Here is a 22,169-nt window from a genome sequence, read left to right on the forward strand (position 1 = left end):
CACTGCAAGGACCTCCCGGTGAGGCAGGGAACTGGCAGACTAGAGGGCCTCTGAATTCTCTGATTCACCTGGGGCGGCCCCTGCCCTCTGCGGCCCCGTGCCATCCCCTGCCCCATCCCCAGGAGACAGCAACACTCCTGTGTGTTTCCAGAATGGCCCAGGATGGCTCTCACTTTCTTTTCTTTTCTATTTTTTCAAAAGAAGTTTAATTGGATCACCGTGAGATACAGTTACAAGTTTGCATGATTGCGTTTCGGTCAAACAATGCTCGAGCGCCCATCCCTCCACCAGTGCACATTTTCTACCACCATTGTTCCCGGTGTCCCACTCATCACCCCCACCCCACCCCACTCCCTGCCTCTGTGGCAGGTGTAATCCTTCTTACTCTCTCTCTCTCTCTCTCTCTCTCTAATTTTGGCCATTATTATTTGCAATACATGGCTCACTTTCTGCAAAGGAGGGAAAAAAAAAAAACGTTTATCAGAGGGTAGAGTCAAGATCTCTGACACAAAGTCCCCCTCCAAGCGTCCCTAGGAAATTAGAGAACCTAGGGTGCTGTCGTAGTTGAAAGAGCACCAAAGTACAAATGAAGGCTCTTGGGTTCCAAGTGATTCCACCCCTTGGCATCTATTCCAAGCACACCAATGTGCGTGCGCGTGCGCACACACATACACACACACACACACACACACACGTGTCTATGTTAACTGCTGAGCCACAGACAAGAGCCAAGATCTGGAAGCAACCCACATACTCCACAATTTATGAGCAGATAAAGAAATGGTGCCATGGAATAGTACTCAGCTCTAAGAAAAAAACAAATGTTCCCTTTTGCTACAACTTGGATAGAACTGGAGCAGGCATGGAGTAAAATAAGTCACAGTGCAAAAAACAGTGCTGGATAAGCTCACTCATACAATGCAACAACGACAGTTGGGGACAGGGGGTAGGGGCGTAATGAGCAAGGGAATGGACCGCGTGATGAGTGAAAGCAAACCCTTGATCACTGACAATAGAATTGAGTTTACCAAGGCAGGGGTGAGGGGGTAGTGGGAAGATAGGGGAAATCATAAAGGACAAAAGAACAGTGGTGAAGGGTCTTTGGCATTTGGATGGAGATGGAGATGCAGTAATTTCATACACCAAATGCATAAACATATTGTTGTTACCATGTTGTGTCAATAATATTAAAATTACATTGTAATATTATTGTGTATAAATAAAGACTAATATGAGAGGGAAAGATTCTTGGATTCAGGTACCAAGATCCAGGGGGCTGGAGTGATAGCACAGCGGGTAGGGCGTTTGCCTTGTACACGGCCAACCCGGGTTCGATTCCCAGTATCCCATATGGTCCCCCGAGCACCGCCAGGAGTAATTCCTGAGTGCATGAGCCAGGAGTAACCCCTGTGCATCGCCAGGTGTGACCCAAAAAGGCAAAAACCAAAAACAAAAACAAAAACAGTTACCAAGATCCAGATGCTAAGTCAAGCACTGACAGTGGTCACACAGGTATGACTGGGGAAGTCACTTCAAAGTGTCAGGAGCAGTTGACCAGCACTCCACCAGGAAGAGAGGGCGCTAAGATCTCTACCTCACCTGGTTCCTCAGGTCCTGCCTGGGTCAGGGGGCACTAGGATGGAGAAAGGAATTCCACACATTGGCTTCCTTGTGCTGTCAGAGTCTTTGCAATGTAATGGAAGATACAGCGAGGACTTCCTCCCGCTTGACCCGGTGCTAAAGCTTTAGAAGAATATGCCTATATTATAATGAGAAAAGTTATTCTGGGACTAGAGAGCTGGGCGAGGGATTGAGGCACGTGCCTTGCATGCAGTCAGCCTTGGCTCTAGGCTTCCAAACCACACGGTGTCCAACCACTGCTGCGTGCAGCCTTGAAGGCCCCTGAAGACCCTGGGGAGGGAGGCCCCCAAACTGGCATGCCCTAATTAATCCCCAGCACCACACGCCTACGCAGGGAATCACCCACCCAGTTGGCCAAGGATTGCCAGGACCTCCCGAGTATCATTTGGGACCTCCCAAAATGCGCTTAGGGATCCAAAAACAGTAGTCATACAAAACATGAAAAAAAAAACCAAATGATTGGGGTCAGAGCGATAGCACAGCAGAGAAGGCGTTTGCTTTGCATGCAGCCAACCTGGATCCGATCCTCTGCATCCCATATGGTCCCCTGAGCACCGCCAGGAGTCATTCCTGAGTGCAGAAGCAGGAGTAACCCCTGAGCATTGCCGGGTGTGATCCCAAAAGCCAAAATAAGCAAATAAATAAATAAATAAAACCAAATGATTGTTCTGCACCCCCTTTGAATTCACAGTGTAACACTAAGCAGACATGAGTCACAACAGCATTCTCCAAACTGAGATAGGAGAGGATGGGGCAGTAATCAGAGAGAGGAGAGAAGAGCACTGGAGACAGAGGAATCAGGAAGTAGTCAGAGACGCACAGGGAGTCCCCACAACAGGAGAGGCATCTATAAAACACAACTGGTGGCAGGGACCGGAGGGAGAGCACAGTGGCAAGGGCGCTCACCTTACACACCGCTGACCCCAGCTCAGCACTGCATACGGTCCCCCTGAGAACTGCCATGAGAGTCCCAAGCCCAGAGCCAGAACTGAGCCCTGAGCACTCCTGAGTGTGGCCCCAAAAGCCTAAAAGAGAAAACAAACAAGCCCACAATAGAGTGTTGAGCTCTCGGAGAATTCGGGTGAATTGGTGAGAAGGGCGCTAATTCACCCCTTCACATTCTGAAGTCAACATAACGGTGGCTTCCTGAGGGAAACTTCCAGGACCCTTGAAAGGAGGGTTCTAGGATCCCAAAGCACCAGGGTGTCTTCAGTCACACTTGCTGAATTTATAGTTACTTGTTTAATCCTCCTTGATGCACCCAGGGATGCTGGGAACTCAGCACGAACAAGACAATCTGACATCCACGGGTGCTCAATTAATGTCTCTAGGGCGGATGGATGGTGGGTGGATGATCTGAAATCCCAGAGGAGCGAAGCAGAAGGAAGATAGTTCCACCTTTGAGGAATCAAGGGTGGAACAGAGGGAGAACAGAGGCACGTAAAAATAACAGAACCTAAGTTTGGAGATGGAAACCAGGCTCTGGCGGAGCTCGTCACAGAGCAGACACAGATGTCAAACTATAATGCTCTACACCTGAATCCTATAAAATGTTATAAACCAATGTTACTTCAATAAATTTTTTTTAAATAAGAGTATCTCATCTTCCTGTAACTTGTGGGAATTTGATTTCATTTTATTATGCCAAGCCCAACTATGCTTTCTGAAGGAGAAACAGGAATTACAATGAGGGAGTTTTATCTGCACTTTGCTGTCAATGAGAAACGCATTTGCCAGCTGATGGCTGATTCCAAGTTTCACGGTTTATTTTCAACTCACCATCTACTTTCAAAATGACTGACTGGAGTTTTGCCTCCAGCTACCTACAGTTCATTTCTTCTTCTGCCTCAGCATTCTCTCTGAAGCTTTTATACTTAGCCTCCCAAACTGTCCTAATTCCAAAGATTCTGACCTGCTGTCTATATAATCCACGCTGTCTCGGAGACGTCACTCCCACACTCCTATTATGCCTGCAAGATTGCACTGCACCTGTGAAAGGGACACCCATTCCATCATCGCCTGGGATGACTCCGTGGCAAACACACTGATTTTGTGAGTGGGACTTCGGGTGGAATTCCCAGGTCTGCCCACACGTGCCAAGTGTGTCCCAGGGGCTGTGCTGTGTAAGGCTCTAGCACCACAGAGTGCGGGGGGGGGGGGGGGTCTCTGGAGCACTGCAGGTCATGTGCAAGCATAACTAAAGCGTGGGACCCTCAGTGAGCCCTGCAACTCAAACTGTGTGACACTGCAGCCAGCTGTGCGACCCTGGCAAGCTGTGCGTGTGCCCCACAACAACCCCTAGCAAGGATTACAACCAGAATGCATGTGAATTCCCCATCAGAAAAGCACAGTCCCCCAGAAGTACGCGTTCCAGCCCTGCAATCAAGTGAAGGTGCGACCCACATTCAGTGCAATACAGCAAAGGGAAGGGAAGGGGAGGGAAGGGGGGGTATTCTGAGTCAACCCATACATGTCAATTAGGGATTCAGAGAGAATATCCAGTCGTTATTATCCCATCTATACCTGTGTTCCAACACAGGACAGAATGCTTTAAAAAAAAGGTTATACATTGCATATATACTGGGTCAAGTATTGAACTAGGTGCTGGAGATATAAACATGAATCAACACCAGTTCTATATAGATATATGCACACAAATAGCACTGCACTGTAGCACTGTCATCCTGTTGTTCATCGATTTGCCTTAGCGGGCACCAGTAACATCTCCATTGTGAGACTTGTTGTTACTGTTTTTTGGCAGATCGAATACGCCACAGGGAGCTTGCCAGGCTCTGCCGTGCAGGCAACATACTCTCGATAGCTTGCCAGGCTCTCCGAGAGGGAAAGAGGAATCAAACCCAGGTCGGCCACGTGCAAGGCAAACGACCTACCTGATGTGCTATTGCTTCAGTCCATGCACACAAATACCAATACAAATATCTGTATAGGCATATATACACAAATACCATTAAGAATGTTGGGCATGCTTATATAGTACTGGTGGGAATGTCTGACTAGTACCTTTTGGAAAACAATATGAACGCTTCTCAAAAAATTAGAAATTGATGGGGCTGGAGCGATAGCACAGTGGGTAGGGCGTTTGCCTTGCACGAGGCCGACCCGGGTTCTAATCCCAGCATCCCATATGGTCCCCTGAGCACCGCCAGGGGTAATTCCCGAGTGAAGAGCCAGGAGTAACCCCTGTGCATCGCCGGGTGTGACCCAAAAACCAAAAAAAAAAAAAAATTAGAAATTGAGCTCCCATTTGACCCAATAATACCACTTCTCGGAATATATCCCGGAAAAGCAAAAAAAGTATAGTCAAAATGATATCTGCACTTATATGTTCATGCAGCACTGTTCACAATAGCCAGAATCTGGAAAAAACTCAAGTGCCCGAGAACAGATGACTGGTTAAAGAAACTTTGGTACATCTATACAATCGAATACTATGCAGCTGTTAGAAAAGATGAAATCATGAACTTTGCATATAAGTGGATCAACATGGAAAGTATCATGCTAAGTGAAATGAGTCAGAAAGAGACAGACAGACATAGAAAAACTGTTCTCATCTGTGGAATATAAAATAACAGAATAGGGGCTAGAGCGATAGCACAGTGGGTAGGGCATTTGCCTTGCACGCAGCCAACCCAGGTTAGAATCCCAGCATCCCATATGGTCCTCTGAGCACCGCCAGGAGTAATTCCTGAGTGAATAACCAAGAGTAACCCCTGTGCATTGCCAGGTGTGACCCAAAAAGCAAAAATAATAAAAATAATAAAATAAAATAACAGAATAGGAGATTAACACTCAAGAATAGTAGAAATAAGTACCAGGAGGTTGGCTCCACTATCTTCCAAGATGGGCTTGGAAGCTAGCCTCACATGCTGGGGGAAAAGACAGCTCAGATAGAGAAGGGAACACCAAGTAAAATGTAATTGGAGGACCCGCTCGGGAAGGGAGATGCGTGCTGAAAGTAGACTATAGATTGAACACGATGGCCACTTAATACCCCTATTGCAAACCACAACACCCAAAAGGAGAGAGAGAACAAAAGGGAATGCCCTGCCACAGAGGTGGGGTGGGGTGGGGGGATGGGATTGGGGGTGGAAGGGATACTGGGATCATCGGTGGTGGAGAACGGGCACTGGTTGGAGGGATAGTTTCTCGAACATTGTATGATGGAAACACAAGCATGAAAATGTGTAAGTCTGTAACTGTGACCCTCACGGTGATTCACTAATAAAAAATAAAGAGATCATCAACTTAAAAAAAAATAATGTTGGCATGATGAGAGAACTGCTTTCTCTAGGAGCTAAGGATTAATTTCTACTTGTGACAATGCCAGTCATAGAATGTCTATTGTCCTGAGTTCAGTGGAAGAAATCATAATCTTAGCACAAGCCAACAAACGGAACCAAAGTATCATTTTTCATTCTCTAGGTTATGAACAATAACATTTGGTGGTGACATGTGATTGCCACTAGCTGGTACAGGGAAAGGTTTTCATCTGCCTCTGATGGGAACGTGACTGTCAAGGCCTTTTTGGAGAACAGTTGTTACATACTCTTTTTTTTTGTTTGTTTTTTTGCTTTTGGTTTTTTGGTTTTTTTTTTTTTTTGCTTTTTGGGTCACACCTGGCGATGCACAGGCTCATGCACTCAGGAATTACCCCTGGCCGTGCTCAGGGGACCATATGGGATGCTGGGATTTGAACCCGGGTCGGACGCGTGCCAGGCAAACGCCCTACCCGCTGTGCTATCACTCCAGCCCCTGTTTTTTTGCTTTTGGTTTGTGGGCCACACCCAACAGTGCTCAGGGCTTTGCACTCCTGCAGGGTGCAGGGGACATATGTGGTGCCGGAGACCAAACCCAGGTCAGCCGTCTCCAAGGTAAGCACCTTGCCTGCTGTACTATCTCTCCGGCCCGGTTATCAAATTTTAAAGCAAAACTTTCCATGTTTGTCCAACAATTCTACTTTCAGGTACCTCTCCTAGAGAAATACAGCTGCGTCCAAAGAGACCTGTATCAGAAAGTTAATTGGAGCAGTATGTGTAATGGTAAAAGGTAGGGAACTAGCCTAAAGCACCTTAAATCAAGACATAGGATGGGGCTGGAGCGATAGCACAGCGGGTAGGGCGTTTGCCTTGCACGCGGCCGACCCGGGTTCGATCCCCGGCATCCCATATGGTCCCCCAAGCACTGCCAGGAGTAATTCCTGAGTGCAAAGCCAGGAGTAACCCCTGAGCATCGCTGGGTGTGACCCAAAAAGCAAAAAAAAAAAAAAAAAAGACATAGGTGTATCAGTTGAAACAGGCCAAATCCACATAGCTGTGCTCAGGGGCAGCGGGTGAAGCACTGGTTTTATAGGAAAGGGCAACTCCCAGCAGTGTTCAGGGATCTTGTGGTGCTGGGGACTGGGGAACTATCCCAGGGCTCAGCCTTTTAAGTTGTCGGTCTGTCCCTCAGGGAGAGTCTGCAGGAGACGTCTGGGAAGGATGTTTCACCCCCCCCTTTTTTTTTTTTTTTTTGCTTTTTGGGTCACACCCGGCAATGCATAGAGGTTACTCCTGGTTCTGCCCTCAGGAATTACTCCTGGTGGTGCTCTGGGGACTATATGGGATGCAGGGAATCGAACCTGGGTCGGCCTCCTGCAAGGTAAATGCCCTGCCCAATGTACTCACCAGCCCCGGATGTTCACATTTGATCAAAGAAAAAATCCTGCTGGAAAGAAGCTGTTTTCTCCCTATCCCCTACCTTCCTTCTGGCTCGGACACTCTCCTGCAGTGTGAGCACTGGGTTGAGAGATGCAGCCACCATTTTACACCCCTGAGGTACAGGCAGAGACCCTCAGACCCTCCAACCTGAGATACTGCTGAACTGCCAGATGGGTGGAGAAAGGAATCAGTCCCCTCCAGATTTAAATGTCCTTATTTGCTCCTCAGTGACTTTAAACCACTATTTATCATCCTGCATCCAAACACATCATTGACCTAATGACAAAAACAAACAAACAAAAAAGCTATTAGCAAGATAGGCACCAAACTGTTAATAGAGGTTCCCAGGGTTGGGAAAGAAAAAAATTTCTTAAAAAAAAAAATGTATCTCCCACTCTACCCCCTGCTTTTTTTTTTTTTTTTTTTTTTGCTTTTTTGGGTCACACCTGGCAATGCACAGGGGTTACTCCTGGCTCTGCACTCAGGAATTACTCCTGGTGGTGCTCAGGGGACCATATGGGATGTTGGGAATCGAACCCGGGTCAGCCGCGTGCAAGGAAAACGCCCTACCCGCTGTGCTATTGCTCCAGCCCCTACCCCCTGCTTTTTGTAGACATGTTTGACCCTACATAGTTAGATTCTAATTTCTACAACCTTCTTTTCTTCAGGCCCTTATGCATTGATATTTCCCTCTTTGTTTTGTAAATGCCCTTCTGATCTTCCAGGGAAACACAGTATAAAAAGAATCCAAACAAACTCCACACAAGGCATCAGTACTAGAAATAGAGGCCCATCTGAAAGAGGAATTTCAAAATTTAGAAAAAAAAAAAAACAGAGCCAAGGAATTTAAATTGGGCATTGCAAGTTGAGGGGTTTTGTTTGTTTTTGTTTTTGTTTTTGTTTTTAAGGCAGAGAGTCTTGCCCTCCTGCCTGGCTGTCTTTGCCTGGCTGTCTTCCCCGGGGGCCCCCAGAGGGGATGGGCTTCAGCTTCCCTCCCTGCCCGGAGCAGAGCTCCGTAGCCGAAGACCTCCTGAGCCTAGCCACAGCCATGCTCAAGGCCCCTCTCCACACATTCGGACGAGCCTCACGCATGAAGGTATCAGCAGAGGAGCCCAGGTGTGTGGGACCCGGGGCTGAGACCTCCAAGCCTGCTCGGATCAGGACTGGGCCTCTTCTGCCCAGATATTTCCCATTTTCCAGTAGCTAGGCAGTGTGACCCAGGGACTGCCCCAGGCATCGTGTAATCCCACCAACGGCCAACATCCAGAGACTTAAAACCAAGCTCCCAGAAGCAAAGCGGCCAAGCGACATCTTATAGCCTAGTTCTCCCTCTTGGAGAACCTGGCAAGAGTTTCCTACCCATGGGGCCGGAGCGATAGCACAGTGGGTAGGGCGTTTGCCTTGCACGCGGCCGACCCGGGTTCGATCCCCGGCATCCCATATGGTCCCCCAAGCACTGCCAGGAGTAATTCCTGAGTGAAGAGCCAGGAGTAACTCCTGTGCATCGCTGGGTGTGACCCAAAAAGCAAAAAAAAAAAAGTTTCCTACCCACATGGGAGAGTCTTGCAAACTCCCCATTGTGTATTCATATGCCAAAAACAGTAAAAACAGTAACAATCCTGGGTCTCATTCCCCTGACCCTGAAAGAGCCTCCAATGCGGCACCATTGGGAAGGACAAGTCAAGAGAGGCTTCTAAAATCTCAGGGCTTGGATGAATGGAGACGTTATTGAGACTGCTCGAGAAATTCGACGATCAACAGGATGATGATGATGATGATGATGATGATGATGATGATGATGATGATGATTTTAAGGAACAGGTAAGAAGGTGGTATTGGGGGCCGGAGCGATAGCACAGCGGGTAGGGTGTTTGCCTTGCACGTGGCCGACCCGGGTTCGATCCCCGGCATCCCATATGGTCCCCCAAGCACTGCCAGGAGCAATTCCTGAGTGCAAAGCTAGGAGTAACCCCTGAGCATCGCTGGGTGTGACCCAAAAAGCAAAAAAAAAAAAAAAAAAAAAGAAGGTGGTATTGTTAAAAACAAAGGTATAGGAGAGGAAAACAGCTTGGCTCACTCAGGGAAACAAGTAGTGCAAGCCTTCTAGAGCACGAGGTGAGGGGAAAGGCTGGAAGCTGGGAAGCAGCTGGAATAGTGGCCTGGGATGACGAATGATGCAATCAAGGCTCCCTGGAAGCCTGCTCTAAGCTAGGCGCTACTCAGAACTTATCTACAGAAGTCTTTCTAGGCCCTTTTCAGAGGAGGAAGACAGGAGATGAGCTATTTTAAAGCAAGAGTAGCAAGTTGAGCAGAGTTGGGTTTTTGTTTTGGGGTTACACCCAGCAGCACTCAGGGATCACTCCTGCTATATTCATTTTTCTACATCATTGTAATCATGTATCAGTATCTTTCTCTTTATATTTCTCAAACAAAGTTAATAGAAATGTTTATATTCTTTGAACATATGGAAGACACAACTTAATGTACTAGGAACTGGCCCTAACTGGATTTCTGTCCCTAACCTAATTTAATTTCTAAATACTTCAAGCTTCTCAATGTTAAATATGGATTTTATTTGTACTACACTAATAACAACATGGTTAAAAGAGCAACCGGTTATTGACATTTGAAAAATGACATTTTTTGGGCTGGAGTGATAGCACAGCAGGTAGGGCATTTGCCTTGCACGAGGCCGACCCGGGTTCGAATCTCAGCATCCCATATGGTCCCCTGAGCACCGCCAGGGGTAATTCCTGAGTGCATGAGCCAGGAATGACCCCTGTGCATCATCAGGTGTGATCCAAAAAGCAAAAAAAAAAAAAAAAAAAAGACTTTTTACACTTTTTTTTTCTTTTTGGGTCACACCCAGCGATGCTCAGGGGTTACTCCTGGCTTTGCACTCAGGAATTACTCCTGGCAGTGCTTGGGGGACCATATAGGATACCAGGGATCGAACCCGGGTCTGCCACATGCAAGGCAAACGCCCTACCCGCTGTGCTATCACTCCGTCCCAAAAATTGACATTTTTAAAAATATATAAAACACTATGATAATGCTTATTACTTGTATCATTTTATTTATAAAGAGAATACTAATTTTAAAAGAAACTTCAGTAAATGATCATAATCATCCATAAAATTGGTTATTTTTGTCCACACAGGAGAAGGGGGCTGAAGCGACAGCACAGCGGGTAAGGCGTTTGCCTTGCATGTGGCCGACCCGGGTTGGATTTCCAGCATCCCATATGGTCCCCCGAGCACCACCAGGAGTAATTCCTGAGTGTATGAGCCAGGAGTATCTCCTATGCATCGCCGGGTGTGACCCAAAAAGCAAAAAACATAAATAAGTTGTGATTTAGTTATTCTCAGGTATATAATATTCCAACACCAATCAACCACCATTGTCAATTTCCCTCCACCAGTGTTCCCATGCTCCCTCCCAGTCTCCCCACCCCCCACGCTCACAAGCCACTTTGAGAGGGACATTCCAAAGTTCAGTGGTTGCAGTTTAGATCTCGTTTCCAGTGTTGTTGAGTCTGTGCCTTAGATACATAGCCATGGCACTCTCCCACATCACAGGTGTGGCTGAGGCCCCCGACCTCATTCCTTCCATTACTTCCCTTTCTCATCTTCTCCCTCCTCACCCCACCTTCTCTTCCATTCTCTGTCCTTTCCCCTAGACTCTACGGTCAAAGGTGACCTAGGAATCCCCCCTTTACATTTCCTCATCCAGTTATTCTTTAACCACAGGTGAGTTCATCTTGTGTTTGTCCTCCTCCTAGCTTCACTCAACACTCTCTTCCAGGTTGCATCAACTTGTGGAGCTTGTCATTCCTTGCAGCTACTCCATTAGGTTTAGATACCGTAGCTTCATCATCCATACATCTGCTGTCGGACCCCAAGATTAATTCCGCATCTCAGTTTTTGTACTAAGTGCTACAATGAATAAATGTTCAGATGACCTTTGAAATGAATGTCTTGGAGGTAAATGCTCAAAAGTGGAATTGCTGAATAATGAATAGTGACATCTCAATTTTAAGTTTACAAGAGAACAGCTTTCCACTGTTGCTGAACCAGACATTCCCACCAGCAGTGAATGAGCATTCCTTTCTTTACCATATCTCTGCCCACAGATTTTTCCCACTATTTTTGATACATGCCGTACTCACTGGTGTGAGATCTCACTGTCCTCTTGATTTGGATTTCCCTAATGATTAGTGATGCTGAACAAATTTTTCTCAGAGAAATTTCAAAAGAATGGTAATACTTCAGTGTGTTCAAAGCTCACAGGAATGGAGAATGGATGCAATAAAGATTTCAACTCACCAATGACCTCTTAAGAAACCTGAATCTATCCTGTGTGGTTCTGGAGGGCAAAATACACCTCACAGCTCAAGCCCTCTCCCAGCACTAACAGAAATGGATCATTCATACTCTAAGCGACTGGCAGCAGCGCACCTTCATGAAGAATGAGCTTGGCCCTGACTGCAAGGAGAAGCAATAAGAAGCAGATCCAGATTCCCAACTCCCAACAAAGGGGAAAAACTGGTACTAAAAGACAGGACAAAAGATTAGTAGCACCTCCTGTCTGTGTAACAGTACATTTCTGTGTATTTTGGAGATTAGAACTGGAAATTCATGACTCTGCCTAGTAAATATAAAAAACGATCCAGAGATGGCAAGAACGCAGAGGTAAACACGTTAAGCGCCGCTTTCATCATTCTCTCTAGAACAAAATTCTGCTTATCTTTCACACCCTAAAAACAGCATCCAAACAAGCACAAAGCTTTGGGGTCCTTTCTGAAACAATGATTCAGCTGGATAAAGACAGGTTGATGGTAAAAAGCTAGAGGCAGGTGGTCTACTGCTCATGTAATGCAATACCGCCCCCTAGCAACTCATAAGAGAAATAGCACTAATAAACAAGTATTTCCGGAATATTAAATTTTTGCCCTAGTTCACTGTAGAAGCTATAGGCAACAAAGGAAGGGACAGAGAAGAGTTGCCACAATTTCACAACAGACCACCTTAACAGAAAAGGCCCGGACTCCCTCCCATCTGGAGCAGTATTCTCTCTCGAAATACTTTCTCTTTTCCTCATTTCTCTATATAAAAACCTGTTTTTTAAAAATCAAGTATTCTTGAAAGATGCTATAACATGCAAACACAATCGAAACTAACTGGGCTAACAGGTCACCCCAGTAGGCCTGTGGACAGATAACCCCCGAGCCTGTTAGCTGGAATACGTAGGTGACATGTAGGAGCTCTCTGGGAAGAGTCAGAGCCATCTTTTGTTGCCTGAAAATCTTTCTTTTACCCTGAACTTTTCCTTTTCCATTTTAATAAGGGGGGGAGATCAAAAACTTGTTCTACGAGATATTGCTCATAAGCAATCTCTTTTATATTACTTACAATGTTAGCTTTTTTCCTAAGAAATGAAGGGATTAATCTAGAGCACAGTTATATTCTGATTAAAGAATTATTAACCTTGACACCGGAATTAAACACATTTTAGTTGGAGTAATGGACAAATATATTCTGAATACATATATTCAGAAGCAGCTATTGGTGACACGAATATACCAGGTCCTCACATGCTCCCTCCCTTCCAAGTAATCATGACCATCCAAAGTACTGAATCCAGGGCACGGGGCACATGCTGTGCAGGCACAGTGTCCCAAGTCAGTCTGTGGCACCACCTGCAAAGCAATGCCCCTGGAGCACGGTGAATCCCACCTCCCCACCCCATCCTTCAAAGAGGTACTAAATCCAGAAAAGATTTTTCATTTAAATAAACACTTTATTTCATTTTACGAGCTAGCACCATCACTCCTGTATCTATGACTTCCACCAGACTCTCTTAGATGAGTCTTTGAAACATGGGGAATTGTTCAAGTCAAGGCTGGCTGTAGCATACAGAAAGATCTAACCTATTGGAGAAAGAACAATCACATACACTTGTTTTCAAACAGAAGTTATGTGTTTATTAAGGCAATTTTATTAAATAGGCATAGAAGGATCAATAAATCATATTATACATTCTGTAAATTTTCTAAGATTTATCAGGATATTCTTCTCGTGTGGCTCAACTGAACCTGAAGAAAGAACAGAAGAAATGATACACTTGATTTATGGCTACTGGTCATTAAGAAATCATGTACTAGAATTGTAATTTAAATTATTTTCCTGAATTAAATTTCTATGCACGCCCAGAATTTCTCAATATCTATTAATCTCGAAGACCAAATGTCAACTGTGATGAATAGAACAATTGAAAAGCTCAACCCTGGAGCTACCGACCATCTTATCGCAGGTCAAAGATCAAAGTCCTCTTATGAATTTGAACACAAATGTAATGATCATTATTTGCATTAACTGGATTTGTGACAATTCACCATTTAACAAGCTACAGGACAAGTTATGTAAAAATCTTTCAAGAAACATCTGTAAAATAAGAGGGCTCACGCAAGTTGTGAAAGGACTTATCTCTTTCTGTTAAGTCTATTCTTGTGTATTAAGTGATTACCAAATTCTGATGTCCATTACTGAACTCAGTACAGAGATGTGACTTCAGAGGAAAACAGCCAGATTGCTGAGATACAGGCTAAGAAATTCCCCAGAGTTCAAGTACAACTAGATTCTTTCTGATCTACTCTTGCATTCCACTACCCTCCATGAAGATACAACAGGTGCAGTGAACAGTATCGTTCTGCTAACTCGGCAACGTGTGTAACTCTAAAATATGTAGAAGCAGTAATAAAATTTCTTACTTCGAACAATTTCTCTAGAAGTCTGAATAATGGTGCAACCTGAAAAAGTAAAGGACAAATCATCTTAACGACTTTTTGATTGCTCAGAGTATTATCAATCAGATCACAGAACAGCACTTAGGAAGATCTTAGAAGAAAAAATTGCAATCAATCATTCTCAGCAGGCAGTCAGGTTAAGGCTCCACAATCTGACATTCTGTAGGATTCTAAAGCTATTAACTCAAATTTTAGGGGAAAAGTATCAAATTTGGAAGCCTATGAAATACCCTATCAACCATACCTAATAGAAATGTTGTCATTTTACTCTGATGAAAACTCCAATGCCCTTTAGGGATTACGTTAAAAAAAAAAAAATCCAGTTATAATAATGATGCAAAGCTTTGCAAGAAAATTTCTAAGTACAATACAAGCTTGCATCCTTTTATATGTTCTGAACTCAATCACTCCAAAAGTGATCTGAAAATAAAATGATAAAATGATCAATTTTCCTAGTAAAATCCATTTTCCTTTCAAAATAAAAAGAATTTAAAACCCTATCATTATCGTTTGCTACCTTCTCTTTATATAACTATCTACTCAAATACATTCCTCCCCCCTCCACCTGCATTTCCACATAGTTCAAAAGCAGGCATTCCCAGAAGAATACATGCACAGGCTTCTGTATAGCTTTCACTACAACTCTAGGGTGTATGACACAGTTTGGGTCAGACACCAAGAAGAAAGACTGTGATGCTTGCCTTACATGCAAGAGGTCCTATTTCGTTTCCTATGCAATGCCAGGAATGACCCTTAAACACTGTCAGGTGGACACCTTGAGACTGCCAAACCCCCCACTACCCCTCTCAACCACCCCAAAAAGAGTTAGAAACATGCAGATCTCCACAAAGAGATACCTTGTTGTCTCTCCCATCTACAGATGATATAATTAGGGTTGCATGTTGCAGCTGCACGGACAAATATGCTTGGTACAGCAACAGGACTAGGATGGAGCATGCAATTTTTAGGTAGGTTTCAATGTAGTTAACATCATTTTTTTTTTCTTTTGGGGTCATTCCTGGCTCATACACTCAGGAATTACTCCTGGAGGTGCTCGGGGGACCATATGGGATGCTGGGAATCAAACCAGGACCAGCCGAGTGCAAGGCAAACACCCTACCCGCTGTGCTATCGCTCCAGCCCCATTTCTTACTTTTTAATGTTAACACCTACCTATACATTAGAGCCTTGCCCTTTTCATTCCCTATGGCAAAATATCCACTTCTGGGAGAAAAATCCATGGTATGAACAAGAGAAATATTCTTCTTTTTCACAACTGGAAAGTTTGAAAATACTGTACAGGAAGGAAGGTGAACCTGGAAGGAGATATTAAAAGGCTTTTTAAACTAAAACAACTGGGAACTCATTTCTTAAATTTTAATCTTTGTGCTGGAACAAACTGTTCATTTTGAGTACAGTGCACACAAAACACAATTCTCTTATTGTAGCAAAGTGTTCCAAAATTTTATTTTCAATGTGTTCTTAATTAAGACAGAGGGAGGGGGTTCGAACACAACACTCCACAATATTCAGGGTCTACACCAAGTTCAATGCATGGGGACCATGCAATGGCAAGAACTAAACCAGGGTCTTCTGCATGCAAAGCACGCACTCTTAGCCTTTGAGTCATCTCCCTGGCCCCATATTTTCTTAATGTTGTTAATGCAGCCTAAGTTTTGCTGGTGCCTGTGAGACTCAAATGTTTGCTGAACAAATAAACTAAAGTGAAAAGTCAATAGTAATACCCATTAGTGCTCTAACTTAATGACTACAGTAAAGACTAGGAAAATTTGATCACAAGGAACACTCCAAACGTCATGAGCACTCTGATTTTATATAACTGAAGACTAAACAAAGTAATATCAATATAATAATTTCCTTTCTTCATTTTGCTTTTTCAACCATGTGATCTACTCTTAGCTTTTTGCAATCGCTCCTCAATGGACAACAATGCAAATCACTTAAGAGCCAAAAGTTCACCCGAAGCCAGGTCTAAGCATGAGGAGGAAATCGCTGTCTTCAAGACTATTCTGAAAAGCACGAGCCAAAGAACAGATAAAAGAGACAATACTCAATGTGTGGATAAATAACTTAATGTGTGGATAAATAAAACCTAAGCATGGCAGCAGTTATCCTAAGCAGATTAAAATTTTAACAACTCCCATCTCAAAAACTTTTTAGCTCTTGCAAGAAATTTCATGTTCAAACCCACAGAGTTACCATTCAGCTATGTATCTGTCTTAGTTATCTGTCATCATCCATAATTTCAGATGAGATTTTATATAAATGTTTACAAACTTAATTTGGTCTACTATTCCCTTTAAAAAAAAAAAACAGTGACCTCCCCAACCCCAATGCCCCAATGTACTGTATTTCACTGACCACACACTGAATACTAGGAGTCTTCCTAATAAATCACCAAGTCTAGTGATTTCCACAAAGATTTGTAGATAGTATTATGCCAGCAGTCTGAACTGCAATCTCTTCACATAATTTTCAAGTTTAATCTATTTTCAAAACCTAAGAATCACCTCTACTCACTCATTACTCATTAAGGAGCCCTAAAAAGAAGTAGATGAAAGACAACCACAAAGGAATTAAGTGTCTGACCTAAACATATTTCTTCATGCATATGCTAAAAAAATGAAAACAAAGACTGCTTTAGAAATGTTAAGATCAGACAACATAGCTCTCCCAAAAGAACTGACAAAATACAAATTTAGTGGCTATTGTGTCCCATTTCTACAATAACCTCAAGAAGCTATAATACTAATAATTCTACATCAAAAGAATACAACACTCATTATATTATTTTTCAACTTAGATTTTAAAAACTATCAAGGATAAAAGAAAGGGCAAGGGAATATTACCAATCTGACTGCTTCTTTCATTTTGTCCGAAGCAATTGCCAAGATTTCTGTAGTAGGATTAAAGGTCAGAGAAGTAACACCTGTTACCAAGTTCATTATAGCTTTTATTGGCTTTGGGTTTGTTTCTTTGAGACAAGATTCTTGATTATAGACATTTACCACTCCACAATTGGAACTGCAAAGAGAAAAAAAGAGTACAAGAGATTAAAAGCAAGAAAAGAGCTTTCACAAGATAAGTGAATACACAGTCGATCCAACCAACTAATGAATAACTGGAACCAGTGGGGCTGGAGAGAGAGTACAGTGGGTAAGGTGTTTGCTTTGCATACAAACAACCAGAGTTTTGATTCCCACCACCACCAGGAATGATCTCTGAGCACAGCACCAGGAGTAAGCAAAATACCACCAGGTATGGTCTGGAAATTAAAAGAACTCCAAGGAAGCAGTGGCTGGAGAGCTAATCCCAGGATAAAACCCGAACATGTTTTACAGTCCTACCTCATGAAAATCCAAACTTGTTTTACAGTCCAACCTCATGTTAATAACTCTAGGATTTGTTTGTTTGTTGGTTTTGGAGACCGTTAAGTGGTGGTGTTCCCCACCTAGCTTTTATCTCGGTCCTTGGGGGTCTGCCCCTTGTGGTGCCCCACGGACCATGCAGTGCAGGGTATCCAGCACTTGCCCACCCCACTATCTCTCCAGCCTTTTCTCTTATTAATTCCAGCTGTCTTTTTTTTTTTTTTTTTGCTTTTTGGGTCACACCCAGCGATGCTCAGGGGTTACTCCTGGCTTTGCACTCAGGAATTACTCCTGGCGATGCTTGGGGTGGGGATATGGGATGCCGGGGATCGAACCCGGGTCGGCCGCCTGCAAGGGAAACGCCCTACCCACTGTGCTATCGCTCTGGCCCCCACCAGCTGTCTTTCAATTGCAAGTAGAAACAAGAAAACACTGAATCACTGTTACTCATTCCTTCAATATTGTCTGTTTCATGCCAAAGATGCAAAGGTGAACAAAGACATCAGTAAGTGCCAGTCTCAGCATTTATATCCAATCTAGATATCAAATGGATATCTCACATTTATATCCAATGTGTGAACGAATGAAAGCTGAATTTCCTCTATTGCTTCTTTTTTAATTCTATTATACTGTGAGAAATTCCAAACTAGTGCCAAACAAAAGCCATGACAGAAGTTCTGAGTTTTAGTTTTGAGACTGTATTCGGCTGGGAATACTTGTAGTTCATAATTAAGAAGTGATTATTCACTCTAATGCCACTGAAATGTTAACCAGCAGTGAATTTATACCCAAATTCTTAGCACTGTAGCACTGTCATCCCGTTGTTCATCAATTTGCTCAAGCGGGCACCAGTAACATCTCCACTGTGAGACTTGTTGTTACTGTTTTTGGCATATCAAATATGCCACGGTAGCTTGCCAGGCTCCGCCATGTGGGCAGGATACTTTTGGTAGCTTGCCAGGCTCTCCAAGGGACGGAGGAATCGAACCCACGTTGGCCACATGCAATCCCTACCCGCTGTACTATCACTCCAGCCCCAACTCATATAAAGAATTCAGAAAGACAGTACAGGAGGTAAGGCATTTGTCTTGCATGTGTTTGGCCTCAGTGCTACACAGGGCACTGTATATGGGTGCCAAGGGGTCATTCCTGAGCAGAGAGCCAGGAATAGGTCCTGAGTTCTGCCAGTTATAGCCCCCAAATCTGTACCACTGTTGTTTCGTTGTTCATCGATCTGCTAGAGCGGGTATCAGTAACGTCTCCATTGTGAGACTTGTTGTTACTGTTTTTGGCATATCGAATATGCCACGGGTAGCTTGCCAGGCTCTGCCATGTGGGCAGGATACTTTCGGTAGTCTGCCGGGCTCTCTGAGAGGGACAGAGGGGTCAGCTAAGAAAAACAAAACACCAAACATTTAAAAAGTAAATCTCAAAAATCGTAGTATTGTCATACTATTCAGATTCATGATAAGACCATCATTAATAAAGAACAAGTCCTTATAACCTCATACTTAACTTGCAAATGTAACCTGAAACGGTAACAAGTATCCCATTAAGTGTACTCTCATTCCTACTATTCAAACATCCTCTGTTAATTACTTAATATGGCCTATAAGGATCCAGAAATAATTTACATAATACAAGACCTATTCAGCTCACCTAATTATAAGAAAGATTATATAGCTGGAAATTTTAGCTAACACAAACAGTATGTTAGAATTAAATATTTACTAATGTAGTGTATTTTTAATATACTCACACATATTTCTCCATTTGACCCAAAGAACCCTTTAACAAGAGCTAAAAAGGACTGGAAGGAAGTTCAGTCAGTCAGCTACAGGACTGGACCACCAGAAACTCATCTTCCTGATCTGCCTATAACATCTGAAATTTCTCTAATGATCATTAAGACATTTCTTTAAGAGTTTAATAAGAGGACCCTCTGCACCTAAAGACTTTGATTCCAGAGATCTAACACATTCGGGCATCCAGCGCAGCATCTGATAGCAATGCACTGGGACTTCGAACTGGGCTACAACTCTGTGCTGCCAGGAGGTGGATTTTTTTCCTCCCCACCATGTCTTCCTGCACGGAAAACGGCGGGCTGGTGGCACCCACGTGGCAGACGTCATCTTCTATGACTCCAAACCCAGAGGTATTCGGTTTTTACTTTTGAGGCTCCCAGGAACTCATGGGAAGGGGGCGTAACCGGCACGCCCTCGGCCCAGATAAATCCGGAGCCGCTGAGCGTATTGCAGACCCTCTGCGCCTAAAGACTTTGATTCCAGAGACTTCTTACAGCAATGCACTGGGACTGTGAGCTGGGCTATGTAATTTCTGGCAGAATTTTCCCTGGACTTTATACAGAAATCCAAAACCGCGCGGATGCTCCTGAGTCCGTGCAACTTAACATTTATAATTGTCAGCAATGTGAAACGGTTCCCTTTGAACAGGTCTGACTTGGGGGGGAAACTCCAAATAATAACAGTAAGTTTTTGTTGAAATATTGAAGGTTATTAATGTAGCAGCCACCTCTCTGGACTGTGAACTAAGCAAAAGCCCCACGCTGGCTGACGCGGCGTGGCGTACACCATACTATGAGGCGCGGGAAGGGGGATAAGGGGGAAAAAAAAAGGGAAAAGGAAAAAGGAAAAAAAAAAAGAGTTATGTACTTGGAGCAGTGGGGCTACATATCTCTTCATTTCCAGCAATGGAAAACTAATTATCAAATGTAGTAGGTCTGTCTCTCTTGGGTGGAAACTCCAACAACTATAGTGAGTTTTGTGTTGAATTATGGAATGTAATCAAGGTAAAGAAAAAATGAAGTGAAATTCATTAGTTATACAGTAGGGGGTAGGGGGTATACTGGGGTTTTTGGTGGTGGAATATGGGCACTGGGGAAGGGATGGTGTTTGAATATTGTATAACTGAGACATAAACCTGAGAACTTTGTAACTTTCCACATGGTGATTTAATAAAAAGTTAAAAAAAAAAAGAGTTTAATAAGAGAAATCCAATATGTACTCTGACCAGGCATTATCAGAATCCAATATATCAAAGGGTACTTCAAATCAAAGTAGATTCTTTCCTGTGTGGGCCTTTCAAAGAGTACAAAGTGATTTTTTAAAAAAAGGCAAAGGTAAAAAAGTTACTAACTTCACATATTCGTGGGAGTTATTTTTATTCTTGCTCTACAGAGAGGCAAACTAGTTATACTTAAAATTCCTGAAAATTACGGGCTGGAGAGACAGTACAGTTGGGCGCTTGCCTTGCATGCAGATGACCAGGATTTGGATTCCCAGCATTCCATATGGGTCCCCGAGCACCATCAGGAGTAATTCCTAAGTGCAGAGTCAGGAGTAAGCCCTGAGCATCACCAGGCATGGCCCCAAAACAAAACCAAACACATTTCCTAAAAATTAATCATTGTAAAGAAACAAAGCTATTCTCAGAAGACCTGCTAATCACAAACTGCTGCTACAGTGCACAGTTGTGAGCCACAGGTTACAGCTAACATCACAGCCCAATTCCACAGCAAATTCTACCTTTCCGTTCTCCTGGGTCGCAAGGTGATGGGAGGCATTTAGATGCAGCTGCCCCATTTTAACCTCAAAGGGATGAACAACGTGATAGAAGAGTGGGGAGTGTGCCATGCTTCATGGTAAGACCCATTTGATCGACCATTCAAGGAAAAGTTAACTGAAATTTCTTTATGGATCAACTATATTTTTTCATAAAAATCCACCCAGGTAGTTTTGAAAAGAAAAATGCCAACAGGACACTTGGCAGATCGGACAGTTTAGAATCCCATTTTAGGTATCCAATGTCTCCTCCTACCCAACATCTTGAGACTCAAGTAAGAGAATAAAGCCAGCTTTTTCCCAAGGTTTCTATTTTTTTTGTGATAAATCAATAACATGTCTAGATAATATTTTTAAAGTTTCAGCAATAGGATCAAACCGTATTTTTATGCAACGTTTTGGTTTGTACCTAGACAAGAGGGGGGGAAATGCATTAAATAAGCCAGTGCTTCTGCTTAAAATAAAAGTTTTTGGGTTTTATTTTTAATAAGTTGGAAATAAAAATATATACCATGGCTATCACACAGGGATAAAGCACACAGCAAAATACCTTAAAAACCAATAAATATTTTATTAAAATAAGTGTAAAAATATATTAAACATTATTATAAGGAATATTATAGGTGATTCATGGCTACTTAAAAAACTGTTGGATAATAAAGAATGTCTGGGGAGGCTGGAGCAATAGCACAGTGAGTAGGGCATTTGCCTTGCACGCAGCCAACCCACGTTCGATTCCCAGCATCCCATATGGTCCCCTGAGCACTGCCAGGAGTAATTCCTGAATGCATAAGCCAGGAATAATTCCTGAGTGCATCGCCGAATGTGACCCAAAAGGAAAAAAAAAATAGAATGTCTGGGGTGGCAAGGTTTAGGATTTTCTGTGCTCTGCCCTCTATAAAATCACTTTTGTTTTTTATGGGGGGCTGTAACCAGTGGTGTTTTAGGGAACCATGTGGAGCTAGGGAGGACAATCACTTATGAGTTATCTCCACCACCCTAAAAATGAGTTTTAAACCCTAAGTTTAACTTAATC

The 22,169-nt window shown here is 43.4% G+C and overlaps 1 protein-coding gene across 1 annotated transcript in view; it reads right to left on the reverse strand.

The window, feature by feature from the left end:
• Positions 1-13,263: 13,263 nt before the first annotated feature.
• The window catches only part of UTP18 (UTP18 small subunit processome component), a 30,965-nt gene continuing 22,059 nt past the window's right edge, over positions 13,264-22,169 (reverse strand). The window contains exons 11-14 of the mRNA XM_055130030.1: positions 17,034-17,208; positions 15,337-15,479; positions 14,128-14,166; positions 13,264-13,452 (exon numbers count right to left, since the gene is read on the reverse strand). Coding sequence (XP_054986005.1) covers positions 14,142-14,166; positions 15,337-15,479; positions 17,034-17,208 — 343 coding nt within the window. The 3' untranslated portion in view covers positions 13,264-13,452; positions 14,128-14,141. The remainder of the gene's footprint in view (positions 13,453-14,127; positions 14,167-15,336; positions 15,480-17,033; positions 17,209-22,169) is intronic.

This window comes from Sorex araneus, chromosome 3 (genome assembly GCF_027595985.1).
Source record: "Sorex araneus isolate mSorAra2 chromosome 3, mSorAra2.pri, whole genome shotgun sequence".
Classification (NCBI taxonomy): domain Eukaryota; kingdom Metazoa; phylum Chordata; class Mammalia; order Eulipotyphla; family Soricidae; genus Sorex; species Sorex araneus.